The 24361-nt window shown below is 40.3% G+C and overlaps 1 protein-coding gene across 1 annotated transcript in view; it reads left to right on the plus strand.

Moving 5' to 3' along the window:
- Positions 1-2472: 2472 nt before the first annotated feature.
- APP-BP1 (Nedd8-activating enzyme E1 regulatory subunit APP-BP1) overlaps positions 2473-24361 on the plus strand; it is a 33539-nt gene continuing 11650 nt past the window's right edge. Inside the window, exons 1-6 of the mRNA XM_068357536.1 lie at positions 2473-2650; positions 7588-7752; positions 9436-9618; positions 19530-19623; positions 21460-21709; positions 23415-23694. Of these exons, the coding sequence (XP_068213637.1) occupies positions 2583-2650; positions 7588-7752; positions 9436-9618; positions 19530-19623; positions 21460-21709; positions 23415-23694 (1040 nt within the window). The 5' untranslated portion in view covers positions 2473-2582. The remainder of the gene's footprint in view (positions 2651-7587; positions 7753-9435; positions 9619-19529; positions 19624-21459; positions 21710-23414; positions 23695-24361) is intronic.

The following is a 24361-nucleotide window of genomic DNA, read 5'->3' on the forward strand; positions in this document are numbered from 1 at the left end:
TTTACTATGCAACAGTAATAAACTTGAGTAATAATCTGTACTGCACATGTTGCATACATGCACATAAAATGTAATGCTATTGTTATTTTAACTTTTTTTAACCTAAGTGACTTTATTCAAGAAGATAATGAGCTTATATACAAACAGTTGAGGGCAATATAGCACACAAAATCCAACAATGTAAAACATGCAATGGTATTCTTAATAAGGTTTTTGTTATCAGTTCGGGAGTTAGCGAGAGATAAAAACTATAGCATTACGGTGTATGAAACACGAAGCCCAAAACTCTTAGAACTTGTCCTATCATCCAGTGGGGTAAGCCTTTATGATTAATAAAGGATGTAGAAATCGGAAGGAAAATGACTACGTTTGGCTTAAAGGCCCAAATGTAAATCATCATCTCGTAACCTCAACATATCTCCATCATTTTTCACAGTATGGACATTCTGCCAGATAGTAATAGTGTAAGGACACTATTGTAGCTCTGAAGGAGCGGAATACATATATATAGGAAGCCACGGTGGGGCGAAAGGAGAATTTAAATAAATAGACAATTTGTTGAATTTCTGGACGACGGAGGGAGCGGTGTCCTTACAATAGCATCGATTGTATATTCTAAGGGATGAATGACAAACCTAATCTATCCTGGTACAGCCTGCGATTGCTAAATTTAAACGAGAAATAGTTTGGCCGGCCAGGAGGTTTACAGTCTAGGGTAAGAAATCAGATTCTTTTTATTTTATTTTTTTATTTTCAAGGCATAATTTAAACCCTGCTGCTTCCTCCGATGGCTTAGATGACCGCGGAGGTAGCAGCAGTAGGGGATTCAGCATTATGAAGCTTCATCTGTGGTGGATAATGGGGGAGGGTGGGCTGTGGCACCCTAGCAGTACCAGCTGAACTCGGTTGAGTCCCTTGTCAGGCTGGGAGGAACGTAGAGAGTAGAGGTCCCCTTTTTTGTTTTTGTTTCATTTGTTGATGTCGGCTACCCCCAAAAATTGGGGGAAGTCCCTTGGTACATGTATGTATGTATGTATAATTTAAAAAATGGAGGCATCTATGTTTCCATGGGTAATAATCCTTAAGTTATGATTTTAGATTTCCAGGACACCAGCCACCCACTGATATACTACCACTAGAGAGTCATGGGATGCATTGACTGGCCAGATTATACTACATTGGATCCTTCTCTTTGGTTATGGCTCATTTTCCTTTTGCCTACACATACATGAAATAGCCTAGCCTATTCTTTACATATTCTCCTCTGTCCTCATATACCTTACAACACAGATTACTAAACAGTTCTTTGCTCAAGGGGTTAACTACTGCACTGTAATTGTTTAGTGGCCACTTTCTGCTAAGGGTAGAAGAGACTCTAGCTATGGTAAGCAGCTCTTCTAGGAGAAGGACACTCCAAAATCAATCCATTGTTCTCTAGTCTTGGGTAGTGCCATAACCTCTACCATGGTTTTCCACTGTCTTGGGGGTAGAGTTCTCGTGCTTGAGGTTATACTCGTGCACACTATTCTATCTTATTTATCTTAATCTTTTTTTTTTAAGTTTCAAGTTTACATATGAAAAGTTTATTTTGATATTGTTACTGTTCTTTAAATATTTTATTTTAACTATTAATTACTTCTCTTGTAGTTTAATTATTTCCTTGTTTCCTTTCCTCACTGGGCTATTTTCCCTGTTGAACCCCTTGGGCTTATATCATCTTACTTTTCCAACTAGGGCTGTAGCTTAGCAAGTAATAATAATAATAATAATAATAATAATAATAATAATAATAATGTTCAATTCCTTAACTTTTATTGAACATGAAGTTTTGGTTCAGCTTGAGATAGCTTTATTAACATAATAGTTAATATTACATCATAGATGATTGCGTGATTTAAATTTTTCAAGTGGACAGTTATTTATTGTAGGTGATAAAAAGTAATCATATGTTTAAAAGTACAGTAATTTATTTTGATAAATTTATTGAAATATCTAAAAGTTAAATTGCAAAGTCGAGGCGTTTGATTCCAACACTCGATGATTAAGAGTAAATTCTCGGTGACAGCCATTGTTGCCAAGTCTTATTCATGGCAAAACTAATATAAAACTCAGAAATTAATTCGTAAATTGTAAAAATATGATAGTATTTTCATAAATTATTTAATATATTTATGAAAATAAAGTCTATACTAATTGTAAAGTCGAGGCATTTACTTCCAACACTCGATGATTAAGAGTAAATTCTGGGCGACAGGTATTGTTGCCAATTCATATTCATAGGAAATTAATATAAAATTCAGAAATTAATGTATAAATTATAAAAAAAAATAAGATAGTATATTCATAAACCATTTTATTTATTTATTAAAACAAAATATATGCTAATTTTGAAATTATAATCAAGACTTAGAATGTTTTGAAATAACGTAAGTTGGCAACACTGCTAATTGCTTTGTTTACATTCGTTTCGGTTAGTTCGGTCTTTCCCGTCAATCAAGTATCAACTCGGAATCCCGTCTCTTTCTAAATAGACGGGCGAAGGTGGACGATATTATAGACAGGTGAAGACAGAGAGGAGGAATATGGAGAAACCAGGAACTCCGTCGTCCGAACAGAGCGACAAGGCGAAGAAATATGACAGGCAATTGAGGTAAAGTGAAGTGGCTTAAGGTAAGAGAGGCTTGGGAGAGGTAAAGGCCGATCTGTAAACATCAATACGGATTTCATGAAATCTGACATCTAATGTTTATCGACATTTCATTCAATGTAGACACTATTGATTGGAATTTTGGGGTTTACCTTTGGCCTGTCTATAGGCTACACTGTAGGAGAGGGTGTATCGGCTGAACACTTGGTGCTTTTGCTTGGAAGTACACTTTGGGGGTAAAATTATATTTACGGACAGGGAAACATTTCGAACCGAAAATTTATGTTTTCCTGTAGTAAATGACGTGATTTAACCGAATTTAACCTTCATTTGGAGCCTTTTGTAGGGTGACGGCCAGATCCGTTTTCATTCATAGAAAATGGGAATATTATAAAGTGGGGTGGAGTGTGGCCGTCATTCTAAAATCGAGTTCGTAGAAAACGGGAATATTCTGAACTGTGGCCGTCGTTCTTAAAAACGATGTTGGCGGGAGAAGCTAACTTAAAAAACCCACCTAACCTATGCTTCGCCCCCCCCCCCCCCTTACCTACTACGGGAGCGAGAAGATTCGTGGCCGGAATAAGAACTCGCGCCACAAATTTTCGGGTAATTTAGGGTTTTCGGCAAAAAACATAAAAGTGTGTGTTTAAGCACATATTTAAGATCCGTAGACCATTTCCAGACGTTTTTATTCTATACAAGATAATAGTCGGAGCGATAATAAGCAAATTAGGACGCTTGGCCGTAGCGCTACAAACTACCCAATTATGTGATTTAACCGAATTTGACTGTCATTTTAACCACAAACAAACAGAACAACCTGTCCGACTACTTCGTTCCCCGCTACACACTCACTAAAACTGGTTATTGAAATGAAGTTAAATTCTTTGAAATCACATTATTTACTACAGGAAAACTTATAGTTTCTTTTGAAAATGTTTTATCCTAAATCTATTGGCTCTTGTTCTGCCATGGGCTTGCTTCGCTCGCTGAAAAATAAAAACCTCAAGATACTTATGTAGTGGCAAGCAGTAATGTTGAGCTGCGCATGCTAACAGCAATGTTTTACCCAAGATCTAATGGTTCTTGTTCGCGTCGCTCGCCGAAAAATAAAAACATCAGTCTCCGTATATACTGGCAAGTAGTAATGTTGAGTTGTATATTCTAACGTCAATGAAACTGATAATAAATTGCTTTCACTATCCAGATAATTTAACTTAAAGTAAAAATTGTGATTTACTTTATGATCGGGACGTTGAATGCTGGGGATCATTGGGGTCTTCTGGCAACTTTTGCAGTATCGGATCTTCCTTGTATTCTAACAGGTGTGACGGTCTGAACGATCCCCAGGTCTCAGAATTTTCTTTGATAATCTGCGCATGCGAGAACATTACCGTTTGCCAGTGCATACGAGGTTGATGTTTTATTTTCCTGTAATGTTAGCGTGCGCAGCTCAACATTACCGTTTGCCAGTACATACGAGCTTGATGTTTTATTTTCATGCGAGCGGAGCGAGCTAATGGTGGAAAAGAACCATTATACATGGTCAAAGAGAATTCTGAGACGGGGATCGTTCAGACCGTCACACCGGGAATGACACATCGGGCACTGAACTTTTGCAGTACGATGATATGTTCTTTAAAAAAGGTGTTGTACCATAGTAATTTCCATGAAACTTCCCTGCGGCTTCTAGGTAAGGATAACTACAACCATTACACGTTTTTATAGGAAGTTCCGTAATAGTACGCATGAGGAGTTGAACACGGAAAAAGGTTTTTGAAGGGATTGAATTGAGCACTTGAAGCGATAAGAAAAGGGGGTTGGGAAATATTAACCCCCGCTGTGGTAACTTTCCATATGTATGGGTATGTGATTGGTTAAAGGAAACAGAAAGGAGTCTTTAAAGTAAACTTGAATGAATTTAGGTGAGAAGCTTGTTCAGAGAAAGTATTTATATGAAAACTGAGTGTAATAAGGTAATAACAAAGGAAAAACAGAAATGTCAAAAAATTGTAAAGTAAAATGTAGATAGGATAAATATTTACAATTTTAGACTCATGAATATGAAAGGTATATACTGGTTTCACAGTATGATTTCCTAAATAAATTGAAATGTTGTAATAAGGGAGAAAATATTTGAAAGGGGTATGGAAACAAAGAGAAATATACAGGTGGGTATTACATCAACGAATATATAACAACGGTATTAGGGGGGTCAAGCCTCGTATACTTGAATAACAAGGGTAGAAAATATGTCTGCGTGAGTATTGCATAAACATCGGTATGAAAAGAATGAATTGGGTAACACGTTATATGTCCGTGTGGGTATTGCATAAAAGATTATTTGTTCCAACACGGAAACTTACCTCGAACTACTGTCTTAGGAGTACCTGGAATCTCCTCTCATCCGACCAGAGTTTTGTGTAGTTTACCCTACTTCCGTTTTCTGTGAGGGCTAACCTCAGGCGGAAGGATACATGCCCTGAGGCTAGGCCCGGGTCAGGGAGCGTGCTAGCTTGGGTCTCGACCCTCAGTAAGTTTTCTGGTCGCGTCGCGATATCATCTCGACGCTCTCCTTATCTCAGTGCGACTCTTTGTGTCCCCGATCCCTTTTTGTCCCGCGTAATTCCCATCCCTTTTTGTCCCGCGAAATTCCCACGTGGTATCTGCATAGAAGAATATGTTCATACGGTATAAGAAGGGCAGATCAAGCACAGTAGTATACTTGAACGAGGAGGGTTTTATAAGAACGATTAATCCTATTGGTCAATATAAAGGGGGCGGGATTTATGCGCTGAAGGGATTGACAGCGGCCAGAAGGAAAGCTATCTCACAGATAGCTGGTGCATGTAGTTATCTGAGAGCAAGTTCTTCATCCAGGGCTCTTACACTTCCTTTCATCTTGCAGAGGAAGTATTATGAGATTAAAAATGATTCCCTTCATACCCTGACTCTCAACCCCTCAGTAGAATCCTTTACAAGGGGTCATTCCGTACAGATACTTTCAACCTTGAGAGCCTCACTTTCTGCAACTGAGCTCCTCAACATAGAGAGAAGCATGAAGTATGACATGTAGGCTGCTTCGTGGGTCGACCTATGGTTGGGGTCGTTAGGCCACATTGTAAGAGCTGAGGAAAGAATCTACAAGGTGGTCATTGGAGTCTCCTCTTGTCTGGTACCCTGACTCTGGAGTTCCTTTTGCACCACACGGTTAACCTGTGGGCGAATGTAATCCTCAAGAGACCGGTTGCTGAGATTGGGAGATTTCACAGGCAGGTGCCGAAAGCTGAGGTTACGTGCCTTAGGAATTCGACCCTTGAGGCATCCGCTCTCTTCGACCTAGAGGAGGTAGAGAGAGCAGCTGATAGGTGGGAAAAAATCCTCCAAGGATTCTCTCCTTAAGAGGACCATAGCTTCCGGGCTTTATGGGAGAGCTCCTCTACCTCCCAGAGATCAGCCAATCCCTCGACATACGGATCCACAGAACCTACCAAGGTGTATACGCTAAAGATCAGAAGGGGAACAAAACTTTCAGAGAAAAGAGAGGTGGTAGAGGGGCCAGCAGAGGTGGCTACTCTCGCTAGGGAGGCCAATCTTCTCAGCAGTCCACCAGACAGAGGAAGGACGCCTGCAACGGCTCTAGCAGAGGTGGCAGATCCCTGGACGATTGCAGTGACCGGCTTAGGATATTGTGTCCCTTTCATTCAATCCCTTCCTCCTCTGACTCGGGATCCAATTCGGTCGAGTGCCTATACGAAGGGATCCATAAAGGAGCTGGCCCATTGGGCCGTAGTCCAGACAATGCTGTATAAGGGCACTCTCCAAGAGGTCTTAGACGGATCTCCAGGCTTCTGCAGTCAACTCTTTCCTATGAAAAAGGCATCTGTAGGCTGGAGACCAGTCATAGATCTCTCGCCTCTGAACAAGTTTGTTCTACAAACTCCTTTCAGGATGGAGACAGCAGATATAGTCATCCTGGCTGTAAGACCAGAACACTTCATGCGCACATTGGATCTCCAAGACACATACTTCCAGATCCCAATCCATCCATCTTTAAGGAAGTATCTCAGGCTCATACACGAGAACAAACGTTACCAGTTCAAAGTTCTCTGCTTTGGTCTCGCAACAGCACCCTAGGTCTTGACTAGGGTGTTCGCCCAAGTATCATCTTGGGATCACAAGAACAGCATTCGTCTCTTAAGATGCCTCAATGATTGGCTGATTCTAGCAGACTCAGCGATGACCCTTCTTCATCACCTGGACATGCTTCCTGAGTTTTGTCAGGATCTTTGGATCGTGATAAATCTCAAGAAGTCATCATTGCTCCCATACAGAGACTGGTATATCTCGGTATGATTATAGACACCAACCTACAGAAAGTCTTTCCATTCGACGACAGAGTACACAGGCTGAGAGTGGCAAGACTATTCCTCACACGGGACGATCTTCCAGCCCGGCAGTGGTTGCGCCTCCTAGGCTACCTAACCTCCCTGATTTGTCTTGTCCCCAACAGCCGCCTCAGGACAAGATCCCTGTAATGACAGCCGAAGTCCGTTTGGAACAAACAATCCGGCTCCCCGGACATCCTAGTTCCTACAGAATAGGATCAAGTGACGGATCTCCAGGAGTGGGTGGCAGAGGAGAACCTGTTTTCGTCCCTCCTCCAGACTTGACGCTTTACACAGACAGGTCAAAAGAAGGATTTATATTAGTTAGGAAAAATACAAATTATTTCTAAGTTTGTTATGTTAGTTGCTGTATCTTCAAATACTAGCCATTGTTGTTTTTTTATCATTCTTTTATGAACCATACTAGTTTTAAATTAATGGATACAGAATAGCTTTCCTTGCCATTAGTTAGGCATTGATGTACAGTATAATCTTAGAAGACCATTTTTTTAGTACAGTAATACAATACACTAAATGCTATATTTCTTTCAGGTTATGGGGGGATCATGGCCAATCCTCTCTGGAGTGTGCCCACGTTTGTTTGATAAGTGCCAGTGCAGTTGGGACGGAAACCTTGAAGTCTTTAGTATTACCAGGCATTGGGGCAATTACGATCATTGATGACGCAAAAGTTAGCCCCAAGGATATTGGAAATAAGTAAGTAAATACAGTATATTTTTTTACTGTTGATAAACGTAATTCAACTGTTCTAACATAATTTGTTTGTTGATAAATATTACGATGATGATAATTTAGTAGAATAGTTATCCTCGCTGCATGGGCTTGTGAGGCTTCCTGAGCAAAGATCTGACAGTAATTTTATCTTTCTGGAAGAGTTGTAAACGATATAGAGGCTGTTTAAAAAGAGATCTGGCAGTAATTTTCTTTGTATATACTATACAATATCTTCATACAGATACTGTACTGATATATGTAGATGCTTTTGGTATAAGGTCACTTGTGTACCCAGAAAAAAAAACATTAGATTTCATGTCAATGTAACATGGGGGGTACCTTGATTTTACTCCTTTAGAAAACTTAATCATTACTAAAATTGCTTGTAACCTTTTATTTGAGAACCAGACCTTGTTTTGAGAATATTCTCATTACTGGGTACATACTGCTTGTTTGGTATGAGTTGTTAAGATAACCGTCCTATTTGAGTCAGACATTGTACCATAATGGTCTTGTAAACTCATGGAAAAGACCTTGGGCTTATTAAGCTTCTTTACTTTCATTTTGGCTAGGTTGGTAAACCCAGTACTTTACTATAGTCCATTTCTTTTAGCGAGTCATTTTTGCACCGATTCGCAGCGGTGCTCTTTTAGCTCGGAAAAGTTTCCTGATCGCTGATTGGTTGGACAAGATAATTCTAACCAATCAGCGACCAGGAAACTTTTCCGAGCTAAAAGGGCACCGTTGCGAGTCGGTGCAAATACGACTCGCTAAAAGAAATGGACTATAGTAATTAATTGTCCCATTGATTTATCGTTATATGTATAGGAATGAGAATAATTATTTGCTCTTCAAAACAACCATTTATCATTTAATATCCTTTTTGTCTTGCAAATTTTACTAGTACTATTTGTGTATTTTCATCGCTACCTTTCACCCATTACTTTTAGTCTTTCCCCACTCAGATGTCCAGTTTCTTCAACTATAAGGGACTCATAATTTCACCTCTCGCAGAAAGAACCAATTGAAAATGTGACTACTTCTTTCCCACCGTTATTCCTACATTAAGTGATCGTTTGCCCTCTCTAATGCCTTCTATCAAAGACATTCTCATCCATCAAACCTCTTCTCTCCATATCATCCTTCACCTTCTCAGCATCTAATTCTCTGTCTCTCTCTCGATCTTCTCCCCTTAACAGGTTCCTCCCAAGTCCTCCTCACTGCCACTATCCATTCTCAACACATGTCCACACCATCTCAGTCGTGACACACTTATCACCCACTCCCTTCCCACCATCCATCCTCACCACGTGTCCACACCATCTCAGTCGTGACACAATTATCACCTCTATAATGTTTACTACCCCTACCATTCTTTTGGTTCCACCATTTTCCGATCTTTCAAGCAGTGATATTCTCATAACCCTCTTCAGCATTCTCATCTCTGTACTTTCAAGCTTTTATTCCTCTTTTCGTCTTAGAGCCCACATTTCCGAACCATACACTAACGCTAATCTTATTACTGTGCAATAGGTCTTAGTATTTGACTCAATCTCCTTGAATATATTTTGTTTGGGAATTTTATAAATTTTTATTTTTCTACTGTACAGTATACATTATCAGAAATTTTTTAAGAATCACCTTACGTTACTTATTTCTTTTTAGTTTCTTTGTAGACGGTGACAGCATAGGCCGGCCCCGAGGCGAGGTGGTGTTGCAGCTCCTACTCGAACTCAACCCGGACGTACGGGGCACGTTCGTCGACCAGCCATTGCAAGAGATCCTCGATAACCAGCCGGATTTCTTTTCGCCGTTCACAGTCGTCATAGCAACGTGCTTGCCAGAAAGGTCAGTTGCTTAAGCAGTACTTTATTGGGTACGTAATTCTAATACTGTATTGTATACTGTAGTTCACTTTAGGTGTGTACAATCCTTTTCTAGATCAGCTATCTAAACCAAGTATTTATTTTGTTTCAATGTGTACAGTATAGGTATATTACATGTGTAACTAAATTTGTTTTATAATTGAAATAGTTTTGTAAATATTGTTCTTTAAACACCTTTATGATATTTAAGAGACTTAAGTATTAAAATGTGATCAAGAAGAAAAATGTTCATCAATAACGTCAATATAATTTCCACTTAATATTTTTGGGAAATACAGTACTCTATTGTAGTCACTCAAGACAGCAAATTAATGAAAATCTCTATTACTGCAATATGCCTTGGTGTAAGTTTACTGTAGTATACAGTATACTGTACTGTATATACTTTAAATGCAAATACTGTGCACAGTATATACTATATGTACATACATACACCAAGGCACTTCCCCCAATTTTGGGGGGTAGCCGACATCAAGAAATGAAACAAAACAAAAAAGGGGACCTCTACTCTCTACGTTCCTCCCAGCCTAACAAGGGACTCAACCGAGTTCAGCTGGTACTGCTAGGGTGCCACAGCCCACCCTCCCACATTATCCACCACAGATGAAGCTTCATAATGCTGAATCCCCTACTGCTGCTACCTCTGCGGTCATCTAAGACATCGGAGGAAGCAGCAGGGCCTACCGGAACTGCGTCACAATCGCTCGCCATTCATTCCTATTTCTAGAATGCTCTTGCCTCTCTCACATCTATCCTCCTATCACCCAGAGCTTTCTTCACTCCATCCATCTACCCAAACCTTGGCCTTCCTCTTGTACTTCTCCCATCAACTCTTGCATTCATCACCTTCTTTAGCAGACAGCCATTTTCCATTCTCTGAACATGGCCAAACCACCTCAACACATTCATATCCACTCTAGCTGCTAACTCATTTCTTACTATATGTACACGAATTATATTTCCCAGAATTGTCATCATACAATAAAACAGCTTTATAACCACCTCAAGATAGCTCTGTATTAAGCTTGAAAATCTTTTAACTGTTACTATAAACTTGTAGCGCTGCAGAGAAAAATTACTATGCTGACTACTGTTACCAAATACTCTGAGAAATCAGTGTTACCTGATGTAGGATGATGTGTGCAAACTCGTTCTTGCCCAGGAATATAATACGAGGCCTAAAAACCCTTGTTCAGTTCCATATTAAATGTTTGTTGGATGTTTTAAAATTAATAGATCAGATATCTAATATGTTTCCGGTAATACATTAATGGATTATGGAGACAGTTTTCTTGACCTTAAAGTTTCAGGATGTTTTGGAAATTTCTCTTTTCTGCATCTAGACTTTCCACTAGTTTTAAGGATGAGCTTCAGAAGGTATGAAATAATGACCTAACAAAAACAAAATTATCTCGATTTGGTCTTTTCTCAGACAGGAACTTGCAATTTACACAAACGTTAATGTAATTCTGATTTGTGAAAAGCTACCTCATTTGTATTTGGTTTAAATAATGGTGTGCAGCATAGAATTTGGGGAGTACAGAAGCTATGGCACCACCCAAGACTAGAGAACAATGGTTTGATTTTGGAGTTTCCTTCTCATAGAAGAGCTGCTTACCATAGCTAAAGAATCTTTTACCCTTACCAAGAGGAAAGTAGCCACTGAACAATTACAGTACAGTAGTTGACCTCTTGGGTGAAGAAGAATTGTTTGGTAATCTCAGTGTTGTCAGGTGTATGAGGACAGAGGAGGATATGTAAAGAATATGCCAGACTATTCAATGTATTTGTAGGCAAAGGGAAAGTTAACTGTAACCAGAGAGAAGGTTCCAATGTAGTACTGTCTGGCCAGTCACAGGAGGATTCTTAGTCTGTAGAAGAAATGTAGGATGAAGGGATTTGCTTACGATCATAAATGGTTTGAAATCTATTCTCCCCTAAGAATAATTCTCTATCACTCCTGTAGAAGAAAGAGCTGATATAAAATAGCTTATGAAGAAGTTGAATCTACTGAGTAAAGGGGGTCAGTCAAAGATGTCTTTTCGTTTTCTTTAATATCCTAATTCTTTTACTTGCAACCTCAGACATTCTAAATTGGTCATACATGTTTTAGATATCTAAAAAGTTAGTATACCATTTCATGTATTAGGTTTTAGTTATTGTATATATAATGTTTGTAAAATTAGTATGTTTTTCATACCATTGCTTCTCTTAATTCACTCAATCATTCTCCGGTATACAATAAAAATCCACCTTGGTGAGAGTTTCCAATTAAGTCTTTCCATTTTTCTACAAATTCCCAGAGTTTTACAACTTTTTTTTTAGTTAATGTTTTTAGTGGCCCAATATTTACGATCAGGTAAAAAGGTCGGGAAACCTCTTCTATTCGGTGTTAAGGTTCTTGCTTAACCCTCTCACCCCAAAAGGACGTACCGGTACGTTCTTGCAAAACACTGTTAATTACATATTTTCACATATTTTTGATAATTTTACGAGAAACTTCAGGCATTTTCCAAAAGAATGAGACCAACCTGACCTTTCTAGGACAAAAACTAAGTTTGTTAGAGCAATTTTTAAAAATTATTTAGCAAAATGTGCTCGAAATTTACCCTTATGGTGGGGGTAAAAGGGTTAAATACCGAGCAAGACTGGGGTGGTTTGGTAATATTTTTCATCCATGATGACATTGCTCTGAAAAAACTTTGCTCTTTTCAATATTAAACTTACCCGATAATCATGTAGCTGTCAACTCCGTTGCCCGACAGAATTCTATGGAGGGATACGCCAGCTATCACAATACTAGAAGGGGGTGTACTTACCAGCGCCACCTGTGGCCAGGTACTCAAGTACTTCTTGTTGACACCTCCTCAATTATTCCTCTGTCGTGCTTCCGGTTAAGACGTTCTGGGATACGCTTATGTTCTTGGAGTATTTTCACGACTTTGGTGAAGTATTTCTCTTTGATTTCGGCTGTCGCTTTACTGGAAACTTCTATATTAGCTTAGTTAGCTTTTGGAATTAATTTGATTATTTATGGTGACGAAGAGAGTATGAACTCTCGTTCACCTTTCAATGGCCGACCCTTCCCTTAGACGGAAGTGTTGGTGTCTAAGAGAGTATAGACTCTCTTTCTTAATTTTGCTTAACAAAAGTTATAGATTTATTTTATATCTCTCCGCCTCTTATAGGCCTCTTCGATTAACTTCCTTTTATTATAAACTTATTAAAATTAATTTTTATATTTGTTTATATTCGACCTTCTTAATAGTAGGCGGTCTTTTCTTGGTACCGAAGTTAATTAACATTGAGCCCGTCATTTCGGTTTTACCTGTTAACATATTATGCTATTTCCGCCACAGAGTTTGAAAGAATTTCTTTGATAGTCTCGTACTGTTTTCAAAGTTGAACTAACGTTTTGTTTTGTCTCTGCAGTTGTTGACGTTCAGAACGTTCAACTTGCACTCTATCGTTACGATAGAGAAAGAATGTTCACGGTTTCACGTTGCAGTAAGAGTAACCGTGTCTAGCGTTTTGTTCATTCTTTCTTAACTTAATGGTTTTGATCCTAATAAAGGAACTTTTCATTTTGGGAAATATTTCAGTTTTTTCCTTTAACATTAATATGTTTTAACGATATATATGATTGGGCTCTTCTCTCAGGTTCTAAGTCAAGAGAGAGAGAGAGAGAGAGAGAGAGATAGAGACGGAGGGAGAAAGAGGATAAACGTTTCACTCAAGCCTGCCAGGCGTACGAGTAACGTCGTTATCGTTTTTGCTCTTCTCCCTAGTCTCTTTAGGGGAAGAAACTAAACGTTTCTAGAGTGATCTAGTGTTTAGTCTCTTTCCAGCCACTGAATTATCTTTCATTAGATTTTTCTGTTACATTGTAATTCTGTTTTCGCAATTACTAACTTTTGAGAAAGGATAGAATTGCGTGTTTCAGGTACAAACCACTTAAAGTTTCGAGTTCAGTGAAATAAGTGCAAACAGAAATCAAAGTGATAAGTGATTAGCGCAAAGTATGTCAGTGTTGTGCGTGAGGGTACTTTTGTGCGCGCCAGTCGTCCTCCCAGTCCGGGACCTCTTGCAAGCTCCCAAGCCCAGGGGAGAAGCAATGTCGAAGGACAAAAGGGTTCGGCAGGCCTTGATCGGCGCACAGAAGTATCCTCGGTGGTTGTGGACGTGTCTTACCGAGACCGTCACTCCCACCCGCAGACGATTGAGCCCTTATTTTGCTCGTCTGCAGAAGAGATTTAGGGGAGAAAATAAAGGCAGAGTAACGCTGGTCTCAGGTCTCAAGACCTCTTAAACGTAAAGTCCAGACCTATGCCAGACGTACGAAGTTAAAGTTCAACAACCCGGATGCAGTCATTGGGTTAGCTCTGACTCTCCTCAGTCATCAGTTGAATACACTCCGCCTAAGAGGAGTAAGGTTCTGCCGCAGCAGATCTCTGCTGTTAAGGCTTTACCTCAGCAGACCTTAGTGTCTGCCGACCCCAAGTTGACTCTACTGCAGTCCATGCAGTCACAACTTTCGGTCTTGATGCGTGAGTGTCGGGCTGAGAGTGTTGCGCCTCCGCCTACACTCCCCCCGCCTATGCTCGCTCCGCCTGATCGCAGTACCACCTGCCAGGCGTACGATGTTGTGGACTCTACTACAGTCCATGCAAGCACAGCTTTCGGACTTGATGCGTGAGTGTCGGGCTGAGAGTGTTGCTCCTCCGCCTCCGCCTACACTCCCTCCGCCTACACTCGCTCCGCCTGATCGCAGTACCACCTGCCAGGCGTACGATGTTGTGGACTCTACTACAGTCCATGCAAGCACAGCTTTCGGACTTGATGCGTGAGTGTCGGGCTGAGAGTGTTGCTCCTCCGCCTCCGCCTACACTCCCTCTGCCTACGCTCGCTCCGCCTGATCGCACTACCACCTGCCAGGCGTACGATGTTGAGCCACGTGCTGAGTTTGCTGTTCCCTGTGGTGTTCAGCCTCCGCCTTTCTTTAGGCAACCTTTACAATGGGATCAGGAGGATTATACCTCTCTTCCTCCGCCTCCACTTGCTGCTCCACCAGTGATGCAACACTCGGTTGAGGTACAACAACCTCTCCCGTCCATGAGTCAGTCTCCTCAGCTCTCGCTGCAGCGAGCTCAACCCTCCACAAGGCAAGCACCACAACACCTTAGCCTTGCGCCTCAGGAGCCTCAGCTTGCGAGACATTTACCTTGTTCTGCGCAGCCTCTTCCTCATCGCGCTCCGCTCACACCACAGGAACTGGAACTTGCTACTCCGCTTCCGCCAACTGCTCAGCAAGCGCAACCCTTGGGTTCAACCACTCATGCTAGGAGTCAGCCTCCTCCACCCATGCGCCTTCCTTCTGCTTGTCTTTTATTCAGCCTTTGCAGACTGAGCCTCAGGTGTTCCCTCAACAGACTCTTGAAGAGGAAACCACAACTATTGTTGTTCCAGCTCGTTCTGTCTCTGCTGTTCAGCATACCTTATCTCCATTTTCAAACCATGGCAAAAATATGAATCATGAGTTATGAATGTAAGGTAAACATTATGTTGATTTTTAAACCCCATGCAAGCATGCATAAAGCACTCTAGCACTGGTCATGGAATTTCTGAGAAATGTTAAACGCCATGCACACGCTCTGCTTTCCTTACAGCAGGCTCTGCTTACAGCAGGCTCTGCTTACTACATGCTCTGCATACAGCATGCTCTGCATACAGCATGCTCTGCATACAGCATGCTCTGCATACAACATGCTCTGCATACAGCATGCTCTGCATTCAGCATGCTCTGCATACAACATGCTCTACATACAGCATGCTCTGCATACAGCATACTCTGCATACATCATGGCATACCTTACCGCATGCTTCTCAGTCACACATCTTGGGTTGTTGCCAACTCACTAGACTGTCAAGCAGTTTCATTACGTTGCCTTCTAGTCTGCTGCTTTTGCACCAGTGAACCCTCACTCAGAGAACTTAGCTTTTCTAGGATAAGGTCCCTGTAGATGAGAAAGTTCTTTTCTCCCTCCTTCTGATATTCCCTTGAGGACTCTGTCATTTGGAGGGAGCCTTTAGCTGCATAACCTCTTATGGACTTTTATTTAAGCATAACATGCTTCCAGGGAAGGTAATGGTTCCACTTCAGTCGCTAATCCCGTCTGTTACCACACCTGCTCCCATAGACCTTGAGCTGTGTTGCATGACATGCAGTCCAAGCTTAGTCCTTGTTAGAGGATTTTTTGTTTACGGAGTCAATGTGTCACGGGGAAGACGTTCAACAACCAACAGAAGTGACTTGTTGTGACGCAGTGCGGCAACCTCAGCAACCCGTTAAGGAATTGTCTGTACGACCCAGACAGTCTAGACAGATTCGGGTTGTCACTGTACTTCCTCGCTTGCCCATGATTGACAGTTCACAGACTGTGCAGCAGTATCATGATCTTGTGTCCGGCTCCGTCAGACGACTGGCTTTTAAGAGCTCCCACAAGTCGTCGCTGTCTGGAGATTTTCAAATGGACTATGGATCTGACCAAGGAACTGGGCCTCCTGGTCAATTTTGAGGAGTCTCAGCTCGTTCCATCCCAGACCATTGTCTCCTTGGGTATGGATCTTCAGAGTCGAGCTTTTCGGACTTTTCCGTCGGCCCCAAGGATCTTCCAAGCCCTAGAATGCATCCAGAGCATGCTGAGAAGGAACCGATGCTCAGTCAGGTAGTGGATGAGTCTAACAGGGACACTTTCATCTCTGGCCCTGTTCATCGTGTTAGGGAGACTCCACCTTCCCCCCCTTCAGTATCATCTAGCTGCTCACTGGATAAAGGACATGACGCTAGAGACGGTCTCAGTTCCTGTTTCCGAAGAGAGGAGGTCTTCTCTCGCATGGTGTAAGAACAGCTTTCTTCTCAAGGAAGTCTACCTTTGGCTGTTCAGAAACACGACCGCCGTCTCCTCTCGGACGCATCAGACATGGGCTGGGGTGCGACTTTGGACGGACAAGAATGCTCGGGAACATGGAATCAGGAGCAAAGGACACTTCACATCATTTGCAAGAAGTTGTTGGCGGTTATTCTGGCCTTGATAAACTTCAAGTCCCTCCAGCTTAACAAAGTGGTGGAGATAGACTCTGACAACACCACAGCCCTGGCTTACATCTTCAAGCAGGGAGGGACTCTTTCGTGGAAGTTGTTCTAGATCGCAAGGGACCTACTTCTGGTCTTAAGATCGAAAGCTAACTGGTAACGAGGTTCATTCAGGGCGGTATGAATGTCATGGCAGATCACCTCAGACGGAAGGGTCAGGTCATCCCCACAGAGTGGACCCTTCTCAAGAATGTTTGCAACAGACTTTGGGCCCTGTGGGGTCAGCCAACCATAGATCTGTTCACTACCTCGATAACCTAGAGACTCCTGTTGTATTGTTCTCCGATTCCAGACCCAGCAGCAGTTCACGTGGATGCTTTTCTGCTGGATTGGTTCCACCTCGACCTGTATGCATTCCCGCCGTTCAAGATTGTCAACAGGGTACTTCAGAAGTTCTCCTCTCACAAAGGGACACGGCTGACGTTGGTTGGCTCCGCTCTGGTCCGCGAGAGAATGGTTCTTAGAGGTACTGCATGGCTGGTCGACATTCCCAGGACTCTTCCTCTAGGAGTGAACCTTCTAAGTCTACCTCACGTAAAGAAGGTACACCCAATCCTCCACGCTCTTCGTCTGACTGCCTTCAGACTTTCGAAACACTCTCAAGAGCTAGGGGCTTTTCGAAGGAGGCAGCCAGAGCGATTGCCAAAGCAAGGAGAACATCCACTCTCAGAATCTATCAGTCTCAAGGGGAAGTCTTCCGTAGCTGGTACAAGACCAATGCAGTTTCCTCAACCAGTACCACTGTAACCCAGATTGCTGACTTCCTGTTATATCTAAGGAAAGTAAGATCCCTTTCAGCTCCTACAATCAAGGGTTACAGAAGTATGTTGGCAGCGGTTTTCCGCCACAGAGGCTTGGATCTTTCCACCAACAAAGATCTACAGGACCTCCCTAGGTCTTTTGAGACCTCAAAGGAACGTCGGTTGTCCACTCCAGGCTGGAATCTAGACGTGGTCCTAAGGTTCCTTATGTCATCAAGATTTGAACCTCTCCAATCAGCCTCTTTTTAGGACCTCACATTAAAAACTCTTTTCCTCGTGTGCTTGACAACAGCTAAAAGAGTAAGTGAGATCCACGCCTTCAGCAGGATCATTGTTTTCACATCTGAAACGGCTACATGTTCCTTGCAGCTCGGTTTTTGCTAAACGAGCTTCCTTCACGTCCTTGGCCTAAGTCGTTCGAGATCCCAAGCCTGTCCAACTTGGTGGGGAATGATCTGAAGAGAGTACTTTGCCCAGTTAGAGCTCTTAGGTACTATCTAAAAAGGTCTTAACCTTTACAAGGACAATCAGAAGCCTTATAGTGTGCTATCAAGAAACCTTCTTTTCCAAGTTCTAAGAACTCAGTTTCTTACTATTCAGGCTTCTGATTAGAGAAACACATTCTCATCTGAAGGAAGAAGACCTTGCTTTGCTGAAGGTAAGGACACATGAAGTGGGAGCTGTGGCTACTTCAGTGGCCTTCAAACAGAACCATTCTCTGCAGAGTGTTATGGATGCAACCTATTGGAGAAGCAAGTCAGTGTTCGCATCATTCTATCTCAAAGATGTCCAGTCTCTTTACGAGTACTGCTACACCCTGGGATCATTCGTAGCAACGAATGCAGTAGTAGGCGAGGGCTCAGCCACTACATTCCCATAATCCCATAACCTTTTAACCTTTCTCTTGAATACTTTTTATGGGTTGTACGGTCGGCTAAGAAGCCTTCCACATCCTTGTTGATTTGGCGGGTGGTCAATTCTTTCTTGAGAAGCGCCGAGGTTAAAGGTTGTGATGAGGTCCTTTAGTATGGGTTGCAGCCCTGTATACTTTAGCACCTTTGGGTTGATTCAGCCTCCAAGAGGAACGCTGCGCTCAGTAAGGAAGACGAACTTAAAAAAGAGGCAGAGTAACGGTTCAATTCGACTTCCTTACCAGGTACTTATTATTTCATTGTTATTTGAGATAACTGTTATATGAAATATGGGATACTTAGCTATCCTTTAATCTTGTACACTGGTTTTCACCCACCCCCCTGGGTGTGAATCAGCTACATGATTATCGGGTAAGTTTAATATTGAAAAATGTTATTTTCATTAGTAAAATAAATTTTTGAATATACTTACCCGATAATCATGATTTAATTGACCCTCCCTTCCTCCCCATAGAGAACCAGTGGGACCGAGGAATAATTGAGGAGGTGTCAACAAGAAGTACTTGAGTACCTGGCCACAGGTGGCGCTGGTAAGTACACCCCCTTCTAGTATTGTGATAGCTGGCGTATCCCTCCATAGAATTCTGTCGGGCAACGGAGTTGACAGCTACATGATTATCGGGTAAGTATATTCAAAAATTTATTTTACTAATGAAAATAACATAATTAATGAATCTAGATTCAATTGCTTTTTGTTCCGTAACCGAAACACAAACCCCGCTATTTACATGGGGTATTACTTTCGGCGTAGCTGAAATGACGAGCCATTAGAATTTTAATGAGGGTTAATTACCCCTGCGCTAGTTAGCAAGGGGGTAGGGAAGTGGTAGCTAGCTACCCCTTCCCCCCTCACTAGGCTCAATTGCTTTTTCAGGTAGATGTTACCACTTACTTTACGGTAAAAATCGACTCTTTTTCGTATCATCTCATGTTCATATTAAAATTGAATTTTGTATTTCATTTCATACTGCTTATCAGCACTTTATGGAAATACAGTGCATTGCATAATGTTATGTTTTTATTTCAGTACATTGCTGGGATTATCCAAAGTTTTATGGGAAGCCGGTGTGCCTTTAGTGATAGTTCGGAGTTACGGCATGATAGGCTACATTAGAGTACAGGTAAGTTCGCTTTTAATCAGTACTGAACTATAATACATAGGTCTAAAATCAAATTTTTTTAAAAAGTTTTTATCCCATATTTACTTTTCTCTTTAACGAGTTATGTCTTATTTTTTTGTAGTTTTCTAAGTTTGACCTTTTATATATATTTAATGAGAAAAGGTGCCCATACTAAATTCAAAACTTATTGTGTTTGAAAGATGATGATGCTTATGAATTTGCTATGACACTTTAAGTATAAGGTCTTGAAACTTTGAACTGATATCACTCAAGTTGAGATAGTTGGGACATGTAATGAGAATAGGAGAGAATAGCTAGTTTGGAAAGTAATAAATTGGGAAGATTGGTACAGTAAAGGCCGATTCACACGACCCGTTTTCTTTGCGACAGGCTGGCCGTCGGTTAACCGGCGTCTAGCTTTCTTACGTGTATTCAAATGCAACTGTTCACACGACCAGTTAGGCTGACGGCGGCCCTTGGACTTCAGCCATCCGAGTCAGCTTGGCTTCCTTTCCAAGAAACCTCGTCCGGTTTGACGGCCGTTAGCCATCCATCCCAACCAACGGGTGGATGATGTTTTGTGTGAACCAGGGTCCTGTATAGTACCTGTTCATTTCGTGGCCTACAACCCCGACTTTTCCTCATAGTATAGTCATAAAAATTAGTTAGTTTCTTGTTGACACCTTGTATTAGAGGTTAATTGAACTTTTTCAAGGGTATGAGGAGATGTTTGACATGACAAACAAGATGTATAGAAATAATTTACATAAATAAAAGATATGGAAAATGACTGGAGAGGCATTAAATAAAACAGGCGAGTTTATCATAATTTTAATATTCTTGGCATGGTGCAAAAAGTATAATGAAGTTGCATAACTTATTTTATCAACACAGTTATCAACCAACATCTTATTGTATCAAAATTATCATAATTTACTCGGTGTTCACGTGACAGATTCTAAGTATACAATGAATACCGCTAGCTGGTAAACGGATACGGAACGCCACTTGTGAATGTACAACATTTCGACGGAGGTTAGCCACTACCCAGCCTGTCGGAAAGAAAACGGGTCGTGTGAATCGGCCTTAAGAATGCATAGAGGTTTACCAAAACCCTATAGTAATTCAGGCAGAAAACTCACACGATAGTAGGAAATGGAGGCAATGAATAATACTTTTTTTCTGGGTTAACATATGAACAATTCTTTCTATACTTTTATAATTCAAAAGTTCAAACTCGCAGCAAATGTTTTTATGTTGAACACGCTTACATAAGTCCTTTTATAGTTTATAGTTGAAATATCTTTTAGTGTTGTTAATGTTTTTATATTTTAATTTTCATCACTTCTTATATCGTTTATGTATTTCCTTATTTCCTTTCCGCACTGGGCTGTTTTTCCCTGTTTCAGCCCTTGGGCTTATAGCATCTTGCTTTTCCAACTTGGGTTGTAGCTTAGCTAGTAATAATAATAATAACTAGCAGAACCCGTGTAAATTAAACGAAGTTATATTTTCAATACTAATTATCTTGTTCCTAACCTACTGTATACGTTTGAATAAAATGTCCCGAGATTAATTTTATAATCGAGGTTATGGAAATTTATAGAACTCAATTTTTTGTCTAATTTAAAAAAAAATCAGGTGCTAAAGACAAAATTGGGAAGACTTTATAAGATGTGCTTTGGTTAAGTAATCAAAGTCTAATGTGAATTTGTAAGAGTATACCATGAAATTATTTCCGTTTTCTTTAAAGCGCGACACAAAATAAATAACACACATGCTATCGTATCAATATACAGATAATGTGTCATTCATTTGGTTCACATTCAATTTCAGATTGAGGAACATACCATTGTCGAAAGTCATCCAGACAGCGAAATGCCAGATTTAAGACTCGACAGACCTTTCCCAGCATTGCAGAAGTACATGGATAGTCTGGACCTCGACTCCATGGATTACAAAGAACACTCTCACGTGCCTTATGTCGTCATCCTTTACAAACACCTCCAGCAGTGGAACGCTGAATACGGAGCGCCACCAAAAAATTATAGGGAAAAGAAAGCTTTTGTTGAACTCGTCAAGAAAGGTTAGTGTGTATTAAATTAAACTTATTTTAGTCCATTCAATATACAGTATCTATGAATTTCAATTGTCCATCCATCCATATACCAAAGGCACTTCCCCCAATTTTGGGGGGTAGCCGACATCAACAATGAAACAAAACAAACAAAAACAAAAAAGGGGACCTCTACTCTCTACGTTCCTCCAGCCTAACCAGGGACTCAGCCGAGTTCATTTCAATTGTATGTAATATTATAAAAAGAACAATTTAGATTTATTTTTTCTGAACAGGAATATTCTTTAGAGTAAAAATATCTTTATGCGAAGATGTAGGACTGCATGTTCTACCAATGATTTCATACCATTTTAGAACACTTGTGTTCTTTTGATAATATAGTATATTAACCCTTTTACCCCCAGGCTATTTGGAAATTTCCAACCCTTAACCCCCAGGGGGTTATTTTTTTCCCAGCAGATTTTGCAATATATTTTTTTTTTAAATTGCTCTAATAGTCTTAATTTTTGTCGTAGAGAGGTCAGGTTGGTCTCATTCTCTTGGAAAATACCTGAATTTTTTTCAAAAAATTATCAAAAATATGAAAAATAAAAATTTTTATAGCATTTTTTTGCAAGGACGTACCGGTACGTCTATGGGGGTAAAGGGGTGGCTTTTGTGAAACGTACCAGTACGTCCTTTGGGGGTAAAAGGGTTAACACTTAACTCTTGGATTATATACCTCAGTAGGATCCATTGTACAAATCTATCATGGTTTGTTGCAAGTTGAGATAATGCCTTTCCTGTTTTATGATAAATACTTTAAGCCCATAATTGTTAATGCTTCAATCTTTAGCTACTTTTATACTATACTGTTGAACTAATTCTCTTTCTGTAGGCCCTCATTTTTTATATGTGATCTTTACTGTATGTCAAACTTGTACCATAGTGTGGATTCAAATTAAAAGACTTTACCTTTTAAATATCTATTATATATCTTAATGTCTTTGGCTTTTATATAATTTATATTGCTAAATTTCATAAATAAAATTTCCAAAAGAAACATTATATTCTGGGTTATGTTTAACAAATTACATTAATAGAAGATTATATATACTTGAATGAATCTTTATAAATTGAGATTTTCATGTACAATAGCTCCCAAAATTAACCTTAACAAGATATACTGTATAATTTGACACGCCAGATAATTTTATTTGACACATGTTATGCGAGGTGATAAAAAATTGGTAGGCCTGATTGTTAAGGACTGGATGCCATATATGACCTTAGATATTATAATTTATTTTCTAATGTAATAATTAGTCTGTTATATTATGTAGATATATTTGATGTGATTGCGATAACACGAAGACTAGAGAGTTCTAACAAAGGCCTATCGCCTAAGACGCATAACCACTCATACCAACGCTACCGAGACAATAGGCGATTCTGTTCATTTGGCCGTTTTTTCCCACCACTCGTTGATATTACTTTTGAGAGCTATAGTACATTAGAATAAACTTTAGTAAAATACAATTTTAACAAAGCTTTCAGTTAAAAAGTCTTCTTTAACCCTTTTGCACTCAAGTGGCTCCTTTTTTGTTTGGTCATTTTACTTAACACAAAAACTGTACAAGAAAAGACTTAGCAATATTTATTATCTTAAAACTGGCTAATTTTCCTTTCCATCGATTATATTTTCTGGAAGCTTAAACTGTCCATCATTTCACAGGAATGAGAGTGAAGGAGAACAACGAGCCGGAGGAAAATTACGAAGAGGCTTGCAAGGCCGTCAACACCTCCCTAGTCCCCACGACCATTCCGTCTGGCATACAGTCCATCTTGAACGAAGCAGCTTCCATCACGCCGAGCCCCACCACGAAACCTTTCTGGCTCATGGCGAGAGCACTCCACGAATTTGTGTCTTCGGAGGGTCGAGGCGTTCTCCCGGTGAGGGGCACCATTCCAGATATGACGGCCGATTCTGAAAAATATATCAAAGTTCAGAACTTGTGAGTAGTCATTTTAGTTTCATAGCCAGTACAAATTCAACTGACTTTTTTATTCGGTAATTTTTCTAGAACTATTAACCTAGCAGCTTCAAGAAAATAATCTATTGATGCATGCAAATATAAATAAAGACCTAATGCCTGGCTTTAGTGTCTATTCACATCTGATAGGAACATAACCCACTTGTACCTTGGAAAGCATTTTGTTAAGTACTGGACAATTGCTTCATAAAATAATTTTATAGGTAAATTAGAGGAGTTTTCACTCTATCCCAGCGTGATATCTATACACTGGTGCAGGAATATCTCTGTTATATCCTGTTCCCGAGATTGTGTCAAGAAGGAAGTACATTTTAGTAAAGTACATTCCGCTTTTCTTATTTGTGGGTTTGACTTTGACTTTATGCAATTGAGTAAATAATAAAAAACAAAAGTATGTTTGGGAACTAAACTTGTGTGGAACACCGTGCTAGGAATTAATTTCAAAGCATGCACCACTCATCCATCTGTGAGTTGTCTCAACACCAAGTATTCTGTTGTGTCTAGCAGTCTTTCGTTGCATCTTATATTGGGAGTGTCTGTGATGGGAAACTTATATTGAGAGAGTCTATGATAGCATTATCTGTGTATATGTTATGTATATAACAAAAATTTACAAGATGGTGTACTG

This window comes from Palaemon carinicauda, chromosome 34 (assembly GCF_036898095.1).
Source record: "Palaemon carinicauda isolate YSFRI2023 chromosome 34, ASM3689809v2, whole genome shotgun sequence".
Taxonomy (NCBI): Eukaryota; Metazoa; Arthropoda; class Malacostraca; order Decapoda; family Palaemonidae; genus Palaemon; species Palaemon carinicauda.